Raw genomic sequence first — 21978 nt, 5'->3', positions numbered from 1 at the left:
TTTTTTGTACAGTTCTTCTGCGTTTTCTTGCCAGCTTTTCTTAATATCTTCTGCTTCTGTTAGGTCCATACCATTTCTGTCCTTTATCGAGCCCATCTTTGCATGAAATGTTCCCTTGGTATCTCTAATTTTCTCGAAGAGATCTCTAGTCTTTCCCATTCTGTTGTTTTCCTCTATTTCTTTGCATTGATCGCTGAGGAAGGCTTTCTTATCTCTCCTTGCTATTCTTGGAACTCTGCATTCAGATGCCTATATCTTTCCTTTTCTCCTTTGCTTTTTGCTTCTCTTCTTTTCACAGCTATTTGTAAGGCCTCCTTAGACAGCCATTTTGCTTTTTTGCATTTCTTTTCCATGGTGATGGTCTTGATCCCTGTCTCCTGTACAATGTCACGAACCTCCGTCCATACTTCATCAGGCACTGTCTATCAGATCTAGTGTTCAGTTCAGTTCAGTCACTCAGTCGTGTCCGACTCTTTGCGACCCCATGAATTGCAGCACGCCAGGCCTCCCTGTCCAACACCAACTCCCAGAGTTCACTCAGACTCACGTCCATCGAGTCAGTGATGCCATCCAGCCATCTCATCCTCTGTCCTCCCCTTCTCTTCCTGCCCCCAATCCCTCCCAGCATCAGAGTCTTTTCCAATGAGTCAGCTCTGCGCATGAGGTGGCCAAAGTACTGGAGTTTCAGCTTTAGCATCATTCCTTCCAAAGAAATCCCAGGGCTGATCTCCTTCAGAATGGACTGGCTGGATCTCCTTGCAGTCCAAGGGACTCTCAGGAGTCTTCTCCAACACCACAGTTCAAAAGCATCAATTCTTCGGCGCTCAGCCTTCTTCACAGTCCAACTCTCACATCCATACATGACCACAGGAAAAATCATAGCCTTGACTAGACGGACCTTTGTTGGCAAAGTAATGTCTCTGCTTTTGAATATGCTATCTAGGTTGGTCATAACTTTCCTTCCAAGGAGTAAGTGTCTTTTAATTTCATGGCTGCAGTCACCATCTGCAGTGATTTTGGAACTTCCCAAAATAAAGTCTGACACTTTTTCCACTGTTGCCCCATCTATTTCCCATGAAGTGATGGGACCGGATGCCATGATCTTCATTTTCTGAATGCTGAGCTTTAAGCCAACTTTTTCACTCTCCACTTTCACTTTCATCAAGAGGCTTTTTAGTTCCTCTTCACTTTCTTCCATATGTAATCCCAAATTCACACGTAGTACAATCAGGCCACGCTAGAACTTTAATGAAAGACTGACCCAGAAGGACTCCGTTTCAGCAGCCCGGGCGGCATCCAGAGTCTCACTTCCTCCAGCCCCACCTCCAAGCTGTCCAGACGGAGTTCCCTGCCCCGCCCCTCCCCTCACAGCCAATGGGAAACGCCGCACCACCCGGGTCCGCCGCGACCACAGGGAGCCGCCTCTCCTTTGCCCCAGACTGGGGCGGGGCATCTACCCCTCCCGGCTCCAGGCTGCGCGCGTGCGCAGTCTCACTGGGCCTGGGCGAGACGCTTAGGGCTGGATTTTCCTCTCCTTCCTTCCCCCACCTAGTCGCGCGACTTTCCCAAAGCCTATATCGCAGTGTTATTGAGGGTCCCTTTCCTAATCCCTCAGAGGACGCGCTGCTCCGGCCTTGGGTGCGCCAGTACCCGGATGTGGAGCCGCTCTCGCCCGGCGGGGACTCTGTGGCGGGGCGGAGCGCGGCGGCGTGCGCGGGGGCAGAGAGAAGGGGGCCCCTGGGCCCGGGCGCTCGCCGGACGCCGGGAGGTACCATCACCGCCCACGGGGGAGGAGGCGGCGCCGGCGCTCGGGCGTCCACCCCGGGGCGAGGGCCCGGGGGAGAAGATAGGCCGGCAGTTACGCTTGCTCCCCGCCGCCCGCGCCGTCTCCCCCGGGCGAGCCTCCCCCGGCCCCCTCCGCTCCCCGCGCTCCCGGTCGGGGGAGAGCGTGGTTTCCTGGCGGCCGTCGCTGTAGCCCGGCCGGGGAGCCCGGAGGAAGCGGGGGAGTCCCCGCCCACGGCCCCCTCCCCTCTGCCCGCCGGCCGCCGCCTCAGCCTCCGAGCCGCTGCAGTCCGGCCTCCAGTCCGAGAGGGGGGCGCGGCGGCGGCGACGACGGCTGGGGAGCGGCTGCGGGCTCGGCGGGGACCGCGCCGCCGCCCCCGTGAATTATTCCCACGTCCCCCGGGGCTCGCTGCCGCCCCCGCCGGCGCCGAGAGTCCGGCCCGGGCCCAACTCCCTTACGGGCCCCCCGGCGGCGGCGGCGGCGGCGGCAGAGCCCGCCGCTCGGGCCCCGATGAGTAACTCCAGGAATAACCGGGTGATGGTGGAAGGAGTCGGGGCCCGCGTAGTGCGCGGGCCGGACTGGAAGTGGGGGAAGCAGGACGGCGGCGAGGGCCATGTGGGCACGGTCCGGAGCTTCGAGAGCCCCGAGGAGGTGGTGGTGGTGTGGGACAACGGCACGGCTGCCAACTACCGCTGCTCCGGGGCCTACGACCTGCGCATCCTGGACAGCGCGCCCACGGGTAAGGGCGGCCCCCGGGCCTCGGGGCCTGCGCGTGGAGCAGGGGCGACGCGGAGTGGGTGGGGGGCGTCGGGCGGCCTGGGCGAAGCCCCGCGGTCCAACGCCTCTCCCGCCGCGCCCGGCCGGAGGGAGCGGGTAGGGAAAGAGCCAGAGGGAATTTTAGGTTCCTTACCTGGTAAACACAAACTTACAGAAAAAAAGACTCCCCTGCTTCCCTTCCCTCCGCCCAGTCCCCAAGGGAAATGATGGCTGCACCAGTACAAGGATGCTTTCAAACGTGGAAGGCACAAAGCACCGGGAAGACGACAGACCCCTCCCCTCTTCCAGAGAAGGGATCTGGAGAGGCCTGTCCAATTGAATTGAAATAATCAGCCTCCAAGTGATAAGTCTCTGAAGGGAGGCTTGCCTTGCCATATGGTGTTTCGTTGGCCGATAACAATTACCGAGGGGCCGTTGGCACCTCAATTTTGTTGCGATTCCCTTTCTTCCTCCTCTGACATGCAGAAAGACTTGGAGTTCTGTAGCTGAATGCCACTTGATACCCTGTGGACTGATTTTTCATCTAAATTGTTTCCTTGTGTATCTTTATAGCAATAGAAGGAAAAACAGCCTCAATATTGAACCCTTTCTTTGTGTTAAATACTCTCTCAAGTGGAAGATAGGCATAGGGGTCACCTGGTATCTTTTAACATCTCAGTTCATCTGTAAGGTTAAGGCAGACTTATCCATTAACAAGGCTCTGAGTACATTGTCTTTCTCGATTCGTCAAATTTCAGGGAACTGTTGGTTACTGCTTCTAGAATTTTTCTATAATGTAATCACCTGAAAGCTTGTTCTCAGAATAATTTAATCGAATTCGTTTTCACGTAGATTTATCCTTGGGACCCTGTTCAGTAGGAAATAGTTTCAGATTTCATATTTGATAGTTTTCAGCATGCTTTAGCAATTTCTAAAGCTTTATGATTGAGTTTGGCAAAATCTAACAGATCCTGTAATGGGTACATAGTTATTATTAGCAGCCAATAGAAAGGAAATTAACACAAAGGCAATTCAGTTATTGAATAGATAATGCCTAGAATTGTGTTTCTTAGCTGGTTGTTTAAATGTTGCAGAAGATTTATGTGCAGGGCCAAAAGAAAAGATTTCCCGGTACAGGAAGGGACCACCAGTGTGTTCTTACAGAATACTCATTGGAAGCATTTGTAAATATCAATGTATTGTAAATCTGCAACCCTTTTAAAACAGTGTTAAGAAACTACTGTATTACTCTCTTCTGTACTTCTGCTTCTTATCTTAATAGTACCTATTATTGATTGTTATACTATGTGCTATGCTAAGTCGATTCAGTCGTGTCCCACTCTGCAACCCTATGGACTGTATAGCTTGCCATGCTCCTGTGTCCTTGGGATTCTCCAGACAAGAATACTGGAGCGGGTTGTCATGCCTGTCTCCAGGGGATCTTCCCCATCCAGGGATCGAACTTGCGTTCCTTATGTCTCCTGCATTGGCAGGCAGGTTCTTTACCACTCACGCCACCTGGGAAGCCCCTTGGTGATTGTTCCATGTTAGCAAATACAGGTCTACCTTATTATTTTATAGCTGCATAATATTCCAGTGATTGTATGCAGTACTTTATTTAACCAGTGGTGTGTTGATGGACATTTGTATTGTTCCAGGTCTTACTTACAAGGATGTTTTGAATGAGACCTTGAACATGTATATGGATGTGTATTGAGCGCTGCGGAAGTGGAATTGCCGCATTAAAGGGTACACATATGTAACATTTTGGTAGATGTTGACTAAATGCCCTGCAGAGACATTTTTACCAATTTGCCCTCCTAACAACACTCTATGGGGCATATTCTTGTTTCTGGACACTCTTAATTAAAATTTTATCCTGCTGGCGCAAGCTAAACTTTGACCACAACTCAACAATTTGAAGGCATCTTGGGATCCGTAATGGTAGGTTTATGGGAAATTTTAAATATCTTTCCAGGGTAAAGGTAAAGTGTAACAAATCCTCTACTGCAGCAGGTTTTGAAGGGATATTCCTGTTCCCTGTATGTTTTATAGTATGAAATATATCTGTCCTATAAATAGTTTCATTATCTTATGTAAAAACAGGTATTTTTCAGAGGTTTAAAAATCTTAGCTTACAAGATAATTTTACACATTATTTAATCTATTGGTATGTATCAGTTCATCTTGTTCATCGGATGCTGTTAGCAAACGTTTTTAAAACCCCTATAGAAAATTAGTGTTAGCAAATAAAGCAAGAAAGTAAGGTTTCTTAAAGGAGAAAACGTCTGCTATGTTAAAATGTAGAACAGTCCTGTTTACTGTTTGGGACAAGGTTTCTCAGTTTTGGCACTATTGCTGTTTGGAACTGATTAGATAATTCTTTCCTGGAGGGGCTCCCCTGTGCACGCGCCTCTGCCCATTGGTAGTAGCCATGATAACCCAGAATATTTCAGACAGTGCCAGGTGCCCCCTAGAGAGCAGGGTTGCCCCCAGTTGATACTCATTAGTTTAAGGATATGTGCTTATGTGGTAAGAGTATACCAAAAAGTAATAATAAATGCCAAACTCAAGGGAGTGGATATCTTTACGTTGAAGGAAGTGTAGTGTGGTAATTTTTTTGGTAAATTTTATGTCGTAAACTGGGTCCTGGGTGTGTAGGTGTTTGTTATATTTTTATGCCTTTTGTGTTCTTAAACTTCATTGTTTTTAAAATTCTTATATTTACCAGGACAACTGAGATTGATTATTCAAGTTTTTGTTTCTTATGTGTACTCACATTATATGAATAGAAAATTTATTGAAGTCTGGGAATTAAGAAATGGGTATGTTTTAAAATAAAATTCTGTGAAACTTCCTAAGAATTAAGGATTCTGGAGTGGTTGAGTCATTTTGAATCTTTCTGTTATTCCTTTACTGTGTTTTGGAGATTTTGTCCAAGGGTTGTATGTGGGGTCTGTCAGGTTTTGGCACATAAGCTTTATTTTATTTCTTTCGGGTATCATATGATAAGTTTGAATTTATGGCTAGGATAGTCAAGCTTTGAAAAGAGGAGCATTTAGTGTATATTTGAATGATATAACTTCTGTCTTGTATCCAGATATATTTGGTTAATTTGTAGTGAGTAAGAAGATTGTGGAAATACCTATGTTATTGGATTCATTGGGAGTTCATTTTGGGAACTGTGTAATCAAGTAGGTATAGTCAACATTTTATCATTTAGATACTGACTTGATAGGATTGGGGAGAAATGTATTTTTACTCACTGCTCGTTTTTTGGTCACTTGACCTCAGTGTTGTATTGTTACCAGAGAAAGAGTGGAGAAGATAATTTGCGTTGCCCATTAAGGTTCTTTCTACCCTCCTGAGTATGGATAGTGAAAATTAGAAGTATAGATGATTTTATTTAAAATCAGCTTCTGGTATTGTTGGTCCAGGCTGTCTTGGGGTGGTTCTTTGTCCTTTTCTTCCACCTCTGGCAAAGAGTGCTTCTTTGGTCACACGTGGACCAACTCCTTAGACATCATGACTCAGTTGAAGGCCTAGAAGTGCTCACCCTGGTTAAAAAGTGAAGTTGATTAATAACCCTCAGCATTTCCTTTCCGAGCTCCCTTATTTCTCTTCTGATCTACAAGAGAAAAGAGTGTTATCGGGGGAGAGAGCCTTGGGAAAAAATAGGACTTTTGTGAACAGTGTTTGGAGAGTAGGATGCCAGACCTGAAAAGGATGAGATATTGTGAGATGAAAGTGAAAGTGAAGTCGCTCAGTCGTGTCTGACTCTTGGCGACCCCGTGGATTGTAGCCCACCATGCTCCTCTGTCCATGGGATTTTCCAGGCAAGAGTACTGGAGTGAGTTGCGATTTCCTTCTCCAGAGGATCTTCCCGACCCAGGGATCGAACCCAGGTCTCCCGAAGGATGCTTTACCGTCTGAGCCACCAGGGAAGTCCTAACCATTGTGAGATGGTTTTTGCTAAAGGCATCTGTAAGGAAAGCTTGATTTTCCTAAAGAGCCTATCTATTTTGAAGACTTAGATAACATACCTTTTCCTTTTTTATCTTCATCTACTAAAATGATGTTCTAAATGATGAAAGTCCATCTAGTTTTAATACTCCCTGTAGATTGCAACTTGGTTGAACGAGGACCTCAAGAAATCAACTTCATGTTCTCAAGAAATAGTTACCCCTCTATCAGTACTTGTCAGAGAGTAAGCATGGCTATGGTTTTTCCAGTTGTCATGTATGGATGTGAGAGTTGGACTGTGAAGAAAGCTGAGCGCCGAAGAATTGATGCTTTTGAACTGTGGTGTTGGAGAAGACTCTTGAGAGTCCCTTGGACTGCAAGGAGATCCAACCAGTCCATTCTAAAGGAGATCAGTCCTGGGTGTTCTTTGGAAGGAATGATACCAAAGCTGAAACTCCAGTACTTTGGCCACCTCATGCGAAGAGTTGACTCATTGGAAAAGACTCTGATGCTGGGAGGGATTGGGAGCAGGAGAAGGGGACGACAGAGGGTGAGATGGCTGGATGGCATCACCAACTCGATGGACGTGAGTTTGAGTGAACTCTGGGAGTTGGTGATGGACAGGGAGGCCTGGCATGCTGCAATTCATGGGGTTGCAATGAGTCCGACACAACTGAGCAACTGAACTGAACTGAAGCATGCAGGTCACCTGGGAACCTTTAAAAATGCAGATTCTGATTCACTAAGTGTGGAATTCAGCAAGGGTAGTTTAAAAGCTCCCAGGTGATGGAGATGATGTTGGCCCTTGGACATACCTGGTCTTAGTTGTGGCATGTGCTTAGTTGCTCAGTTGTATCTGACTCTTTGCGACCCTGTGGACTGTAGCCCACCAGGCTCCTCTGTCCATGGGATTCTCCAGGCAAGAATACTAGAGTGGGTTGCCATGCCCTCCTCCAGGGGATCTTCCCAACCCAGGGATCGAACCCAGGTCTCCTGCATGGCAGGCAGATTCTTTACTGTCTGAGCCACCAGGGAAGCCCTAGTTGTGGCATGCGAACTCTTGAATTGCGACATGTAGGGTCTAGTTCCCTGACCAGGGATTGAACCCAGGCTCCCTGCATTGGGAGCACAGAGTCTTAGCCACTGGACCACCAGGGAAGTCACCTGTAATGCTATCTTAATATATGGTGGTGGTTTAGTTCCTGCTGCTGCTGCTGCTAAGTCACTTCAGTCATGTCCAACTCTGTGTGACCCCATAGACGGCAGCCCAGTAGGCTCCCTGTCCCTGGGATTCTCCAGGCAAGAATACTGGAGTGGGTTGCTATTTCCTTCTCCAATGCATGAAAATGAAAAGTGAAAGTAAAGTCGCTCAGTCGTGCCCGACTCTTAGTGACCCCATGGACTGCAGCCCACCAGGCTCCTCCGTCCCTGGGATTTTCCAACTCTTACAACCCCATGGACTGTGTGGCCTGCCAGGCTCCTGTGTCCATGAGATTTCCCTAGGCAAGAATACTGGAGTGGGTTGCCATTTCCTTCTCCAGGATCAAACCCAGGCCTCTTGCATTATAAGCGGATTCTTTACCAACGGAGCCATCAAACTACAGGCTTATCTCTGTGGTTAGATATTTCTTTTTGGATGTGTCTCCAGGTAGCCTCCCACAGGTTCTCTCCTCCACCTTTAATTGCTAGACAGTGTGATTGCAGTGTACCCTGTGCTCCTTTCTGCTGCTACAGGGATGTTGGTTGTAATTGTCTTTTGCATGAGATGATTAGTTGGAGGGGAAGGAATGTGTGTGTGTTTGTTCCTTGTATCTCCATTTTCTATCAAAACCATAGCTCTAGATGAGTATTTTCTGAATAAATTGCTCTTCTCAAAGAGCTTTGAACTCATTAGATGTACAGGTGGATTCCTAACACAGATAAAAAGAAACTCATGCTTGGAGAGATGAAAAAACTTGTTCAGTCCCAAAGCTGGTGAATGGCCCATTATAGGGACGAAAACTCAGTTAATTCATTGCTTTACCTCATCATCCTCTCTTCTGTTTATAGTAGTTCAGAAATGATCACCATTTGTACCACTTTTCCTGAGGGAAAGTTGACTAGAAAATTGAGATAAATTGTTCTAGTCTGTGATATGGTTGTTTGATTAACTTAATGTAACACTGTTGTTGGACATTAATGGTTTACATGTATCCCACATGTAACATGTAATCCAGCCCTATGGGACCCCTCCTTTAAGACTCTTACGTTTAAATAATCCTGTTTTTTCATTGTTTTCCCATTTTTAGAAGTGGTGGATTGGCGTGGTTTCCTGTCTGCTGACTGGACCCTGATTAATGCAGTGTGTTTACCTAACTCAGTCTTATGTTTCTATTTCATTTACCAGTTAAGTAAACATTTTTATTGAAATTTAGCTGGTAGTTTTCCATCTTTTCTGATCCTGATCATTTCTTACAAACAAATTGGAAGGTGTTTCACTTTTATATTTTGAATAAATGAATTCAGAATCCACTGAATTTAAGATGAAATAAAATGATTTTCTTTTATGGATGCAGATATTAGAGTTTATTGGTGACACACAGTGTTTCAGCCTTAAAGACCACATAACGAGGGAAGTATCTTCAGATGTCACTTTTCACCTTGCTTACTCTAGTTCCCTTTAGACTGCATTTATTTTCTTATTTCTTGTCAGACATCACCTTTACCTGGAGGGACAGATTAAATGGTATAATTAAAAAATATATGTATCTTCTAGGAAGCATACTGTTAGCAACCACTTTTCATTCTACAAAAGGTGTGCAATTTGGGAATACTTACTCTTATTTTGTAGAAAAAAAAGAAACTTTAAGCACTTTATCTCAAGATAATCAACGTGTGGTTTCATATCATTAAGATGTATTCTGCAAGTCTGCCTAGCTATGTCTTAGTGTGCCAGAAGTGAGCGACATTGTTAGACCCTCAGCTGTCAAACTCCCACCCATCCTCACTACACTTTGTATTGTGTGTGTTGTATGATTTTTTTTTTTTAGTGACCCACTGAGGGTTCTAGTATCAGCTGAGTATTGTATAATTACTAACCTAATTTAATTCTTAGATTTTTAGAAAATAGTAAATGTGAAAGTTTTAATGGAAGTCCATACCCTTTATTCAGAATGCTTGCTGCTGCTGCTAAGTCGCTTCAGTCGTGTCCGACTCTGTGCGACCCCATGTACTGCAGCCCACCAGGCTCCTCCGTCCATGGGATTTTCCAGGCAAGAGTACTGGAGTGGGGTGCCATTGCATGTCCAACTCTGTGCTACACCATAGACAGCAGCCTACCAGGCTCCCCCATCCCTGGGATTCTCCAGGCAAGAACACTGGAGTGGGCTGCCATTTCCTTCTCCAATGCATGAAAGTGAAAAGTAAAAGTGAAGTCACTCAGTCATGTCCGACTCTTTGCGACCCCATGGACTGCAGCCTACCAGGCTCCCCCGTCCATGGGATTTTCCAGGCAAGAGTACTGGAGTGGGGTGCCAGTGCCTTCTCCTCAGAATGCTTGGGACTGAGTTTATAAACTTTTGGATTTTAGAGCTGTAATATGGTATTCCACAGAGTACATATCGCCCACTTCCAGGTCCAGAGCAGCACCTGTCATATCAGATACACCAGTATTTCTGCAGAAAGCGTATGAATAATTATACTAAGGGGAAAACATCTGCTTCACTGAATACACCAAAGCCTTTGACTGTGTGGATCATGACAACCTGTGGAAAATTCTTAGAGATGGGAATATCAGACCACTTTACCTGCCTCCTGAGAAACCTGTGTGTGGTTCAAGAAACAACAGTTAGAACTGTATATGGAACACTAGATTGGTTCAAATTTGGGAAAAGGAGTACATTAAGTCTGTATATTGTCACCCTGCTTATTTAACTTATATGCAAAGTACATCATGCAGAATGCTGGGCTGAATGAATCATAAGCTGGAAATCAAGATTGCTGGGAGAAGTTTCAACAACCTCAGATATGCAGATGATATGACTCAAATGGCAGAAAGGGAAGAGGAACTTAAGAGCCTCTTGATGAGGTTGGAAGAGGAGAGTGAAAAAGCTGGCTTAAAACTCAGCATTCAGGAAACTAAGATCATGGCATCTGGTCCCATCATTACATGGCAAATAGAGGGGGAAAAAGTGAAAACAGTGGCAGATTTTATTTTCTTGGGCTGCAGAATCACTGTGGATGGTGACTGCAGCCATGAAATTAAAAGATGCTCCTAGGAAGGAAAGCTATGACAAACCTAGACAGCATATTGAAAAGCAAAGACATCACTTTGCTGACAAAGGTCTATATAGTCAAAGCTACTGATTTTTTCTGAATATTCATTGGAAGGACTGATGCTGAAGCTGAAGCTCCAATACCTTGGTCACCTGATGTGAAGAGCCGACTCATTAGGAAAGACCGTGATGTTGAGAAAGATTGAAGGCAGGAGGAGAAAGGGGACGACAGAGGATGAGATGGTTGGATGGCATCACTGATTCAATGGACGTGAATTTGAGCAACCTCCAGAAGATGGTGAAGGACAGGGAAGCCTGGCATGCTGGAGTCCATGGCATCGCAAAGAGTCGAACACAACTGAGTGAGTGACTGAACAAAACAACAACATAGCCTTTTGTTCATTCAGATCGGGATTTACCACTCAGTTTGCTGCTCATTTACAAACAACTTGAGAGTTTTGGGATTTTGGATAGATAAGAGATCGTGAGCCTGTCTCTTCCATTTCAAAGCACATTCTTTTGTATTTCCTGGGTCATGTACCTCACTTTGGAAACTGTTGTACTGAGTCACCAGAGAAGAGCTTATGCATGTTAAGTATCTGTGGGAAAATGGCTCTTTTACAACATTCCTCATGCTCCTAAGCCCATTTCTTTGCTCATATACTTTCAGATGTCCCCATGGACAGTTTAGCTTGCCCCCCACCCCCTTTTAAACTGGGATGTTTGCATTACAATAAACCACCTCCTCAGACCGTACTAGGAACACAGAAACAATTTGATCTTTTTCCCATAGATTAGCTGTGTGTAAATAGGTTCTTATGAAATAGTCTGGTATCTATGTTATCTTTACAAGTTCATTTCTGAGGGAAAATGATCCTGAATTCTAAACAACCGGCTTTTAAATGAACTTGTAGGACACAACTAAGATAAGGTGGGGTTTAAACTAATGGAGGAGATAATGGAACGTAGCAGGTAGTCCAGACACTCACTTCTGGCTTGGAGTGACTTTGGGAGCATATTTACTTTAGTAGATGCTTGCTGTGGTTAGGATTAGTTTATATTCTCTATGCATACTCATGATAAGAGTATATGGCTTTCTCCCAGGGGTGGGTTTATTGTCTTGATGATAATTTTGTTCCTAAAAAAGCAAGAAATGGGGTGGAAACTTCTGATATTAAAAAAATCATTATTTGGACTTTGGGAGTTTTGTAGGGCTGCTGCTGCTACTGCTAAGTCGCTTCAGTCGTGTCTGACTCTGCGACCCCATAGACGGCAGCCCACCAGGCTCCCCCGTCCCTGGGATTCTCCAGGCAAGAACACTGGAGTGGGTTTTGTAGGGCTAGTAGTAATAATAAATCGTGAAAGCTTGGGATTGTGATGTTTTACATTATGGTACCTTGCTTACCTCCCTTTCCCAGCCTCTCTTCGTGGAGCAGTGGAAAATGCACCGGGTTAGTAGGGGAGTTAAGGTGTTTGTTCATTCTCTGTTTCCTCATGTGGACGTGTTAACTAGAGGAACAGACATTTACCGGACTTGCATCATGTGTCAGAAACTATGCCAAGCTTTTTACATACTTTATCTCATTTAGTCCTCATAAAAGTGTTGTTTGATAGCCTTCATTTTACCAATGAGAAAACAGGCTATGGGAAATGAACAGGTTTGCCCAAGATTTCATAAGTAATTGGTTGATGGTTGAGGTTGACATCCAGGCTTGTCAGTTCTCCCCCACTCCCCATACTTTATAACATTAATCTCTTTAAACTTTAATTCTTCATCTGTCAAATGAGTAGGTAAAGGTACATAGATGTTTTGTACCTTTTTTTGTACCTGTTTTTGTAGTTGGAGTAGGTAAAGGTACATAGATGTTTTGCTTCTAAAATGAAATAATGAAGTTTTATCTGTTAGGAGGGAAAAAAATGGATAGTTCTCATTTTTGTTTCATTTCATTTTCTACTCTTGTGTAACAAGTGCTAAAATAGATAGCAAATATATTACTGAAATTGCTAGTTGTGTGCCTGGTTTGATACCTTGTTTCTTTTGTTTGAATTGTGTGAGGCATGATTGTTATGCAAGCTTTTAATAAAGTAGAGTAGAAAAAATAGATGAGAGAATAACTTGTCCAACAGAAAAGATGAGAGAATCGTAGATTTTGAGTGAGACACTTCAAAGACATATCCTTAACTCAAAATAAGAGTTGGTTGGAAGTCAATGGTGTTTCACTCTACTACACTATTGAAATTAACTAAGAAATAGATAATTTTTTCATTTTCCCATGGGGCACTAGTGGTAAAGAACCTGCCTGCCAATGCAGGAGACCTCAGTGACAAGAGTTCAGTTCCTGGATGGGGAAGATCCCCTGGAGAAGGGCTTGGCAACCCACTCCAGTGTTCTTGTCTGGAAAATCCCTTGGACAGAGGAGCCTGGTGGGAGGAGTCCATGGGGTTGCAGAGTCAGGCACGCAGACGATCTTTTCAGTTTTTAAAATGTATCTCTCTGAGATTTATTTGGTTATTAGAATGGGATTCAATAGCTTTTATTTTGAGTGTAGTATGTTAAATGAGAAACATGATGCCCTAGATATGTAATTATTCTTCAAACAAAATCAGAGCTAAGTAAAGAAAAAACCCAGGTGGAGTCAAGAGCATAAGAGGCCAAGCTTTGTAATCAGACTCACGTGGTTTGAATTTGAGCCCACATATCCTCGATTTCTTCATCTATAAATGAGAATAATAATGCCTACCTTTTAATATTGTTGGGAAGGTTATGTGATATATGTGAAGCACCTAGCTTGGTGTACTGATTTAAGTAGTAGTTAGTATTAATAATAATCTTATTTTCACTAATTTACTGTTTCTCAAGAGTAAGGAATGTGGAGTATACCAAGCAGCTGGCAGGTCACAAAGGCCTCGCCCTCATTAGGAATTTTAATTACACTTCAGTCAGTTTCTAAACAATAAGTACTGTGATGGTTCAGGGAGGATAAGATGCATATTCTAGTTGGTTAACCCTCTTTAATCTCTGTAAACTTTTTGTTACACTGATTTGGGCTTAAAATTGAGTGAATCCATAAATCAGAAATAGGAATTCCTGGTTAGTTGAATGACATCAGCAAATAGTTATGCCACAATAAGTAATTGCGTTTAAACACTGGTTGATGACTTGTATATTACTTTTTACTGTTAGGTGAAATCTTTTAATTAGGGCGAAAAGGTAGAGGGTTAACTAGGCACTGTACTAGTCTAGGAATGCTTATCTTTTATTTTAAAAGTTTATTACACAGTATTTAAGATATCCTGGTACAGGAGTGATTAATAAATACCTGTGCACCTATCTACAAATAAAGCATTTCTGATGTTTGAAACACTGTGTACTTCTTCCCAATTTCATCCCCTTCCTCTGCTAAAGTAACCACTATGTAGAAATTCTGCTACCACTGTGTAGAAATTAGTAGTTCTTATGGATTTCTTTACATTTATGCTATGTTGTATATATCTGTAAACAATCAACATTTTTGTATTCTTGTATAATTTTAAAATGGAGCATTATGGTTGAAGAGTTCATCCATGTTGAATTGTATGGCTCTTAAAGATTCATTTTAGATACTCCATTATATACCTAATATATGTCTGCACTCTCTTGTTAATGAACATTTACATTATTTACTCTTGCTTCACATAATGAACTGCTTATAGTGAGCAACTTCTCTATTTCGATCATCTTTTCTCTCTAGAAATTTAGCAGTTTACTTAAATCAATGCTTTGTGGATTTAAACTGTTTTCCTTGCCTCTTTTAAGAACTTGTGGTTATTGATTTCAATTAGCATGTTTTACCGTTTTCATAAAATTAGCCAACAAAAAGACTTAAGCTATGTAAATTCTCTAAGTTACTGAATTTAGGCGAGATGTCATTAAATGTAGAGCAGATGGTCATTTAAATATTAGAATGAGTCAAAAGCTATCATCAGGTGGTTCATTTAACAGTGGCAGATGTCTTCATAAAGCTTAGCAAAGGGAAAGAGCGTTACTCTCTAGGGTGATATGGTATTCTATAAGGAGAAAAAGCACTAATGGGTTTAGTTAAGGAATTAAATTTCAAGAAAGGGAAATTTTAAGGAATAACTCTTGCTAGGGCTGAGGAGATTTTGAATGGAAGAGAACAGTTTTAGGTGAGAATGAATTGGGTGGATGAAGTAAGGGCAAACAAAAAAGCTACCACAGTCAGAGGTTACTAAAATGTTGGCCTTGTTCATGTAAGACTCTTTCTCCTTTTTAATGTTTTCTTTAAATATCAACTTTTGTTTTAAAGTCAATTCATTGCATTGTCATTAAAAATTCTCTCCTGCTCATTTTGGTATTGGAGCAGCTGCGTTGTTGACTTTCTCCAGTTCTCAGCATTGGTCGGTTTCACAGCTGTTCGGTAGCTTTGTTGGCATTTGAACTGTGGGAACCAAAAAAGGATTTGGATATGCTTTTGTGTGCATTAATGGTTTTCTTGAAGTATTCTTGAAACCATGAATTGTAGGAGGGTGTTTTGTTTTTAACCAGTTATCATTGTGTGTTTAAATGGTTCCATTTAAAGAAAGTGTGTACTCAGATTATGAGCTGATGAATGTTATCCTTGTACATGTGGAAAATGCACTTAGAGATGAAAAATATGTAAATAGGGGACTAGCTGAAACCTGGACTTGTCTTTTTTTGGTCAGGTGGGGATACATTTTCCCTTTGGCTCTCATCAGTCCACACTCCTTCGAGGAGCTGGACCAGTAGTTTAGGGTGTGCCTCTCAGTGTGTGTTGGGCCAGTTTGTTTAGTATGCTTGGCTTTTTGTGATGGCAAGGAGACCTATCTTAGACCTTGTTCAGAAATGTAACTGTTGTGTGGACATTTACTGTTACTGCTCTTTTGATATTATGCAGTTTTGGGTCCTGGTGTTTTCCTGAGTTAAGACAGATTAAGGAGTGTACATGTTAGGTATGCATTTTATTTTCATAAGCATGGAATAACTAGGTTAGGCTATGGGTTAAAAGAAAAAAACTTTTGAGTTGTAGTTACGTACCACATTGCTAACGTAACAATTTGAAAGTTGGTTTCTATAAATCATTGGAGTTCCTCGTATTTTTATTTTCAGCTTTTATTTTAATTGTAAGGGACATATACCAGCATTTCTGATGCTTATACTGCATATTAAATGCCCCTTCTTACCCAGCTGCTTCCTACAATTAATATACACTGAGTGTAGAAAACTTGAAAAACCACAAAGGGGAATGAATCCCATTAAGCACATTTTGGGGGTTACCTTTCTAATTTTTCTGTGCATATGTGTTATACATATAATGTAATTTATTTACCAAAGTGCTGTATTGTAATTCTTAGCAAACTACTTTATAAAATAATAATATTGTTTACCATCTCAGTAATGTTTCTTCTGCAATGTAGTTTAATAACCACAGAGAATTTTTCTTTATGGATTACCTTAGTTTATACATAAATTGTCTCATATTTTCAACATCAGTTATGTTAAATTTTTATTTACTACAAAAAATTTGGTATCACTGGGTGTACCTTTTTAAAATTTTGAAGGCGGGGTCAAAATCTTTAAAAAGCATTTAAAACATTTTGCCGGTACCCTCTCTGTAGATACTGTATCAATTTCTGTTTGCCTTGCAACAATATCCATCTGACTGGCTTTCTTGACACCATCTTCACATACAGGGATGTGTTATTTGTAATGTGTGCTGATTCAGGAAGATAAAGTTGGTATCTCTTGTACTTCCTTTTTAAAGTTATGAAATTATAATAAACAGACACTTCTCCAAAAAAGACTTACAGATGGCTAATAAACACATGAAAAGATGCTCAACATTGCTCATTATTAGAGAAATGCAAATTGAAACCACAATGAGGTATCATCTTACGCTGGTCAGAATGGCTACCATCAAGAAGTCTACAAACTGTAAATGCTGGAGAGGGTGTGGAGAAAAGGAACCCTTTTACACTGTTGGTGGGAATGCAAACTGGTTTAGCCACTATGGAGAACAGTGTGGAGATTGCTTAAAAAACTGGAAATAGAACTGCCTTATGATCCAGCAATCCCACTGCTGGGCATAGACACCGAGGAAACTAGAATTGAAAGAGACACATGTACCCCAGTGTACATTGCTGCACTGTTTACAGTAGCTAGGACATGGAAGCAGCCTAGATGTCTGTTGGCAGATGAATGGATAAGGAAGTTGTGGCACATACACACTATGGACTGTTACTCAGCTATAAAAAGGAATGCATGGGGCCGAGTCAGTTTGAATGAGTGGATGAAACGAGCCTCTAATACCGAGTGAAGTAAGTCAGAGAAACACCAATACAATATATTCATGCATATATATGGAATTTATAAAGATGAAAAATTTATAATGATGATCCTATATGCAAGGCAGCAAAAGAGACCCCGATGTAAAGAACAGACTTCTGGACTATGGGGGAGAAGGCACAATCATTATATGTGGGATGATTTGAGAGAATAGCATTGAAACGTGTATCTTACCATATGTAAAATAGATGACCAGTGCAAGTTCGATGCTCAAAGCAGGGCACTCGAAGCAGGGCACTCAAAGCCGGTGTGCTGAGACAACCCAGAGGGATTGGGTTGGGGACGGAGGTGGGAGGAGGGTTCAGGATGGGGGACACATGTACACCTGTGGCTTATTCATATCGGTGTATGGCAAAAATCACCACAATATTGTAATTATCTACCAATTAAAATAAACAATTTAAAAAACCAAAAAACTAATTCAAAAGTATACAAACAGCAAACAAATGTGGAAGCGCCCTCCCCTTCCTCATCTGTGCTGCCTCGACCCACTGTGTGCAGTTGGGAGGAGTGGCTTGGTTTTCTCCATTTGTACACTTTCTGTATGGGTGTGCTTACATGGTTATGTGTGTGACTTCTACATTTTGTGTCATGCTTAGACTTTACTCAAGATTATAAAAGATGCTGTTCAACTATTTAACACTTTTATGATTTCCTTTTTTCATATTTAGCTCATTATCCTTATTTTTGCTACACTGTACTCCAGAGAACTATAACAAAGATTGTATCTTATTTTTAACTTGCTTTGTTTTAGTTGCAATGGTTGCATAACAAATACCCCAAAACTTTGTATTGTGGAAAATATTTGTGTGCTCGAGGCTTAGTGGGGAATGGCCTGCCTCTGTTCCGCCAGTGTCTGGGGCTTCAGTGAGAAGAGTCAACAGTGGAGGGGCTGGCCCAGCCAGGCTTCCTTGGGCATGTCTTTCCACCTCTCTGTGACAGCTTCAGGTAGCCAGACTTAGAATGAGAGAGCGCCCACGACGTGGCACAGCAGGGGTAGTGGGCGCCATGAATCTTGAAAGGGGGAGAGAGAGACACATGGTCAGACAAATGGCACAGAAATCATGCGGTGTCACTTTCGCCACCTTCTGCTAACCAAGGCAAATGTCCCCTCTGATTCAGGGGGGAAGAAAACAGACCTGCCTATTGATGGTCACTTGTTACTCATTGTCCTGTTGTCAGAGGAGCACTTGGGGTGGATATAGTCGGTGAGATTTTCTTTAGAAAATAATCTGTTACACCTTTCCTCCATCTTAAGTATACACTCAGTTTTCTAGGAATGTAACTGATGTAAAATCTTAAATCAGGTGTATATCTGTATTTCAGTATTAAAATCGATGAATTAAAAAACTGCTCATATAGTGATTTTTGCCATTATTAAAAAGTGCGATTTTTATGAAAATTTAAAATTCACTTTAGTAGCCTTGCATCAGATATGACAGTTGTTCAAAGTCTTTGTTGATAGGTTTTAAAATTTACCTTAAAATCTTAATGTGAGCCAGGATAATTTCTTTCTTAACTCTGTAGACTTTTGCTATTTGTGTTGGGAGATAATAATTACAAGAATATTTACAAAATTATGTTTTCAAAACGAACAGTTTAAGGAAAGGTTATATATTGGTTTAAATAAAAATATAGCAGATTCTTAGTAACCCTTGTGATTAGCCAGATTATGGATTCCTTGCTACTTAGGAAAAAAAAACAAAACAAAAGAAAACCCTCCTTATATGATTGAAAAACACCAAACAAATCCTTTCTCTGTACACATTTATACACCCCAAAAGGAAGAATAGATGCAAATTGCATTTGGCTTTCTGATTTATATTCTAAAAACACTAAAGCATGCAGTACCAGCGAATGCTGGTAGCTCTGAGTTGTGCAGCCATAAATTTGGTTTTTAATTTTAGTTTACAGTCTGTTAAGCTGGAGTCTAATCTTCTTTGAGCCTGTGGCAGATGATCACTTCCATGATTGAGGCAGTCAGAATTAATTAGCCGTAGGCTAGAATGGGAAGGGCCGGATGAGCTACCCTTGAGTAGGCCTGTCTCGAATGGCAGGTGTGTCCTCTGTTGCTATCGTGGAGTGAACACAATGAAAGGAACCCAGGGGATAGGTACAGCTCAGGGAAGCTATGAGCTTTGGGGAAAAACCAGAGATAAAATAGTAATTAGTGCATGGAGAGGGTGGGTAATTTGCTAAAATGAAGGTCATCCACACATGAATTAATTGATTATTCTCCATATGTAGTCTCTGGGAAATTGAGAAATTTGTTCTTTAATTTTTGTATAAAGTATTGATGTATTTGCCAAGGATATATGACAGCTTTGATCATTAAGTTAGAATTTGTTGACTAGTACATTTAATATATCTCTATTAAGGTTAAGTGCAGTCTAATTCCTTATATTTGCCTTTTTGCTCTAAATGCCTTTCTAAGTATGTTTGCCTCTGTTATATCACTTCAGCTTCACAATCTCTCTTTCCATATTGTCCTGGTCTGCTTGGGCTGCCATAACAATCTACCACAGACTGGGGGGTTTGTAAACAACAGGAATTGATTTCTCAGAGACTAGGTAGTCCGAGTTCAGAGTGGTGATGGCTAGTTCAGTTCCCTAGTGAGGGCTCATTCCTTCCAGTGTTCATTTCTCCCCACCCCATCCCTCCCTCCCTTTTACATCTTAACCATCTCAGTGTAGGCACTTAATTTAGAATCTGGTTACCATCCTTATAGAGATTTTAAACTTGGATATAGACATGAGTTCAGTAGGGTTTTTCTCTTCTCCGGGAAGTAGCAGAAGTGTATGAGTTCTTGTTTAGTTACAGCGGTACTACTTTTGTATTATAGTTCTTGCATATTCTGCACATTCTCATTTTATTCTTAGAACATACCTTTCCTTTAAAGATCATATCACTTCCTCCAAAGGGAATGAGGTTCTGAGAACTAATAGGACTCATTTTTAATTTAATTATTGGAAATTTTTCTAAATTTATACAGAACATAGAGTATAATGAACCCTCGTGTTAACTGTTACCCAACTTCAAATGAGCAGTCTTGTTTCATCTCAGCTCACCGTACTTCCCCTCCTTCTCCACTGTGTATTTTGAAATAAATACTGTAGTTTTACATGTAAATATTTTAGTTAAAATGACTTCTGTGGACACAGAGAAAGCTGTTATTGACAGAGCCAGAATTTGATGTAGGAGGTGTCAGCAGCGGGCGTGACCATGCAGCCTGTCATGAAGTAGTGACACTGATGCACAGGCCACACATTGTTTAAAAACCCCTGGCTTTAATTTACGTGAACAAGTGATCTTAATGTAACAGAGTAGTAAAGGAGCAGTATTCCCTCGTCTTATTACCATACAGTGTCTTTGTACGGGGTATTTTTGGTGGAGGTTGTTTTACCAAGTGCTTGTTTTCTTTTTCTAGCATTTATTACTTCTTTTTCCTTAAGGAAACAACAACAACAACAACAACAAACTCAGCTATGTTATTTCCCATTAAACTGGGAAGCAAAAAGTTGTCATTACCTAGGGATAAAAGCTTAAGTTAATTGACTGTTTCTGGTATTATGAGAATAAAACTGTCTTCTTCTTTGGAATTATTTACCTGGAGAATAGGTTTGTGTTACTCAAAAAGTTTTTAATGTGTTTGAAGTCTGAAACATCTTGATGATAAAGGATTTTTCCTTCTCTCTCTGGATTGAACGTAAGTTTCAGGTTTGGATGAGAGCAAGGAAAGTGCTACTGAGAAGTGTTCTTACTAATGAAAAAAGAAGGAATAGAAAAGGTTTAGTTTGTAATTTGTACTCTTTAGAATATTTGCTGTTATCTTGAAACTATATGGTTCATTTGAAATATTGTTTCTTGCTTTACTGAGCTATTTTGTAAAATGCTGTGTTCCTATTTTTTCCCTCAGGGAATACTGTTCAAATAAACAGTACTTGAAATTAATGTCAGCATGCATCTCTGTTTTAACAGGCATCAAGCATGATGGAACCATGTGTGATACCTGCCGCCAGCAGCCGATCATTGGCATTCGGTGGAAGTGTGCGGAGTGTACAAATTACGACTTGTGCACCGTTTGTTATCATGGAGATAAACATCATTTAAGGCATCGCTTTTATAGAATTACCACACCAGGGAGTGAGCGGTATGGGAATCAATTTTTCTTTTCCAATTGCGATTCTTTGTTACATTTTTTGTACCATTCAGCCTTAAAAATAGGATTAGGAAATAGCTTCTGACAGCTGATTTAGTAGGAAGTAGCAGATACCAGGCTAGATGGGGACCAGGGCCACCACAGACGAGAAGAGAACTAGTGCAGCGGAGTTAGGTGCATTTTTCCAGGATAATCGGGGCTGTTTGTTCTCTTGTATAGAGACGTGGCCCTGCTCAGTGTTTGGATGTGCAAGGGTGGCCCAAGGAAGGCTGATGGTTTTCTCCGTATGCATTCTATCCTGTGAACACTAGGGCACAGTTATGGAATCAAGAGACATTTATTCAGACTATAGAGCTTTAAGACTGTACTTGGGTAAATCTGAAGATAAACAGGGCATGTTATTCTTAAAGCAGTTTACAGGTTAAGGGATTGTCATTGTTTGATCAGCAGTGATTATCATGTGATGTTTTGGACTGTATATAGAGATACATAAAAAGTGTCTTAGGAGCAAAGAGAGGAGTGTTGAGTGTGAGTGGGTGCAGAGTTTTCGCTGATGGAGTATTATTCTCAGGGAGCTGTGACTAATGCAGAAAAACGAGTCAAGTCGGTGAAGGGAGGCGGCAACAGGAGTAATAGAAAGATGGATTTTTATGTCATACTGTCCTGGTTCAAATCCTGGCCCTGCCATTTGTTGAGTCAT

General features: G+C 41.9%; 1 protein-coding gene across 3 annotated transcripts in view; it reads left to right on the top strand.

The window, feature by feature from the left end:
- The first annotated feature begins 2149 nt into the window (after nt 1–2149).
- Nucleotides 2150–21978, top strand: part of MIB1 (MIB E3 ubiquitin protein ligase 1) — a 95124-nt gene continuing 75295 nt past the window's right edge. The window contains exons 1-2 of one of the 3 annotated variants that reach the window (XM_055559356.1): nt 2150–2522; nt 21098–21269. In XM_055559356.1, coding sequence (XP_055415331.1) covers nt 2294–2522; nt 21098–21269 — 401 coding nt within the window. In that variant the 5' untranslated portion in view covers nt 2150–2293. Of the gene's footprint in view, nt 2523–14770; nt 15007–21097; nt 21270–21978 lie in introns of those variants that run through there. The other 2 variants (XM_055559357.1, XM_055559358.1) reach the window with 2 other exon arrangements.

Source organism: Bubalus kerabau, chromosome 21 (assembly GCF_029407905.1).
Source record: "Bubalus kerabau isolate K-KA32 ecotype Philippines breed swamp buffalo chromosome 21, PCC_UOA_SB_1v2, whole genome shotgun sequence".
NCBI lineage: Eukaryota > Metazoa > Chordata > Mammalia > Artiodactyla > Bovidae > Bubalus > Bubalus kerabau.
The sequence above is the reverse complement of the archived record's forward strand: the minus strand, read 5'-3'. Positions and strand labels throughout refer to the sequence as shown.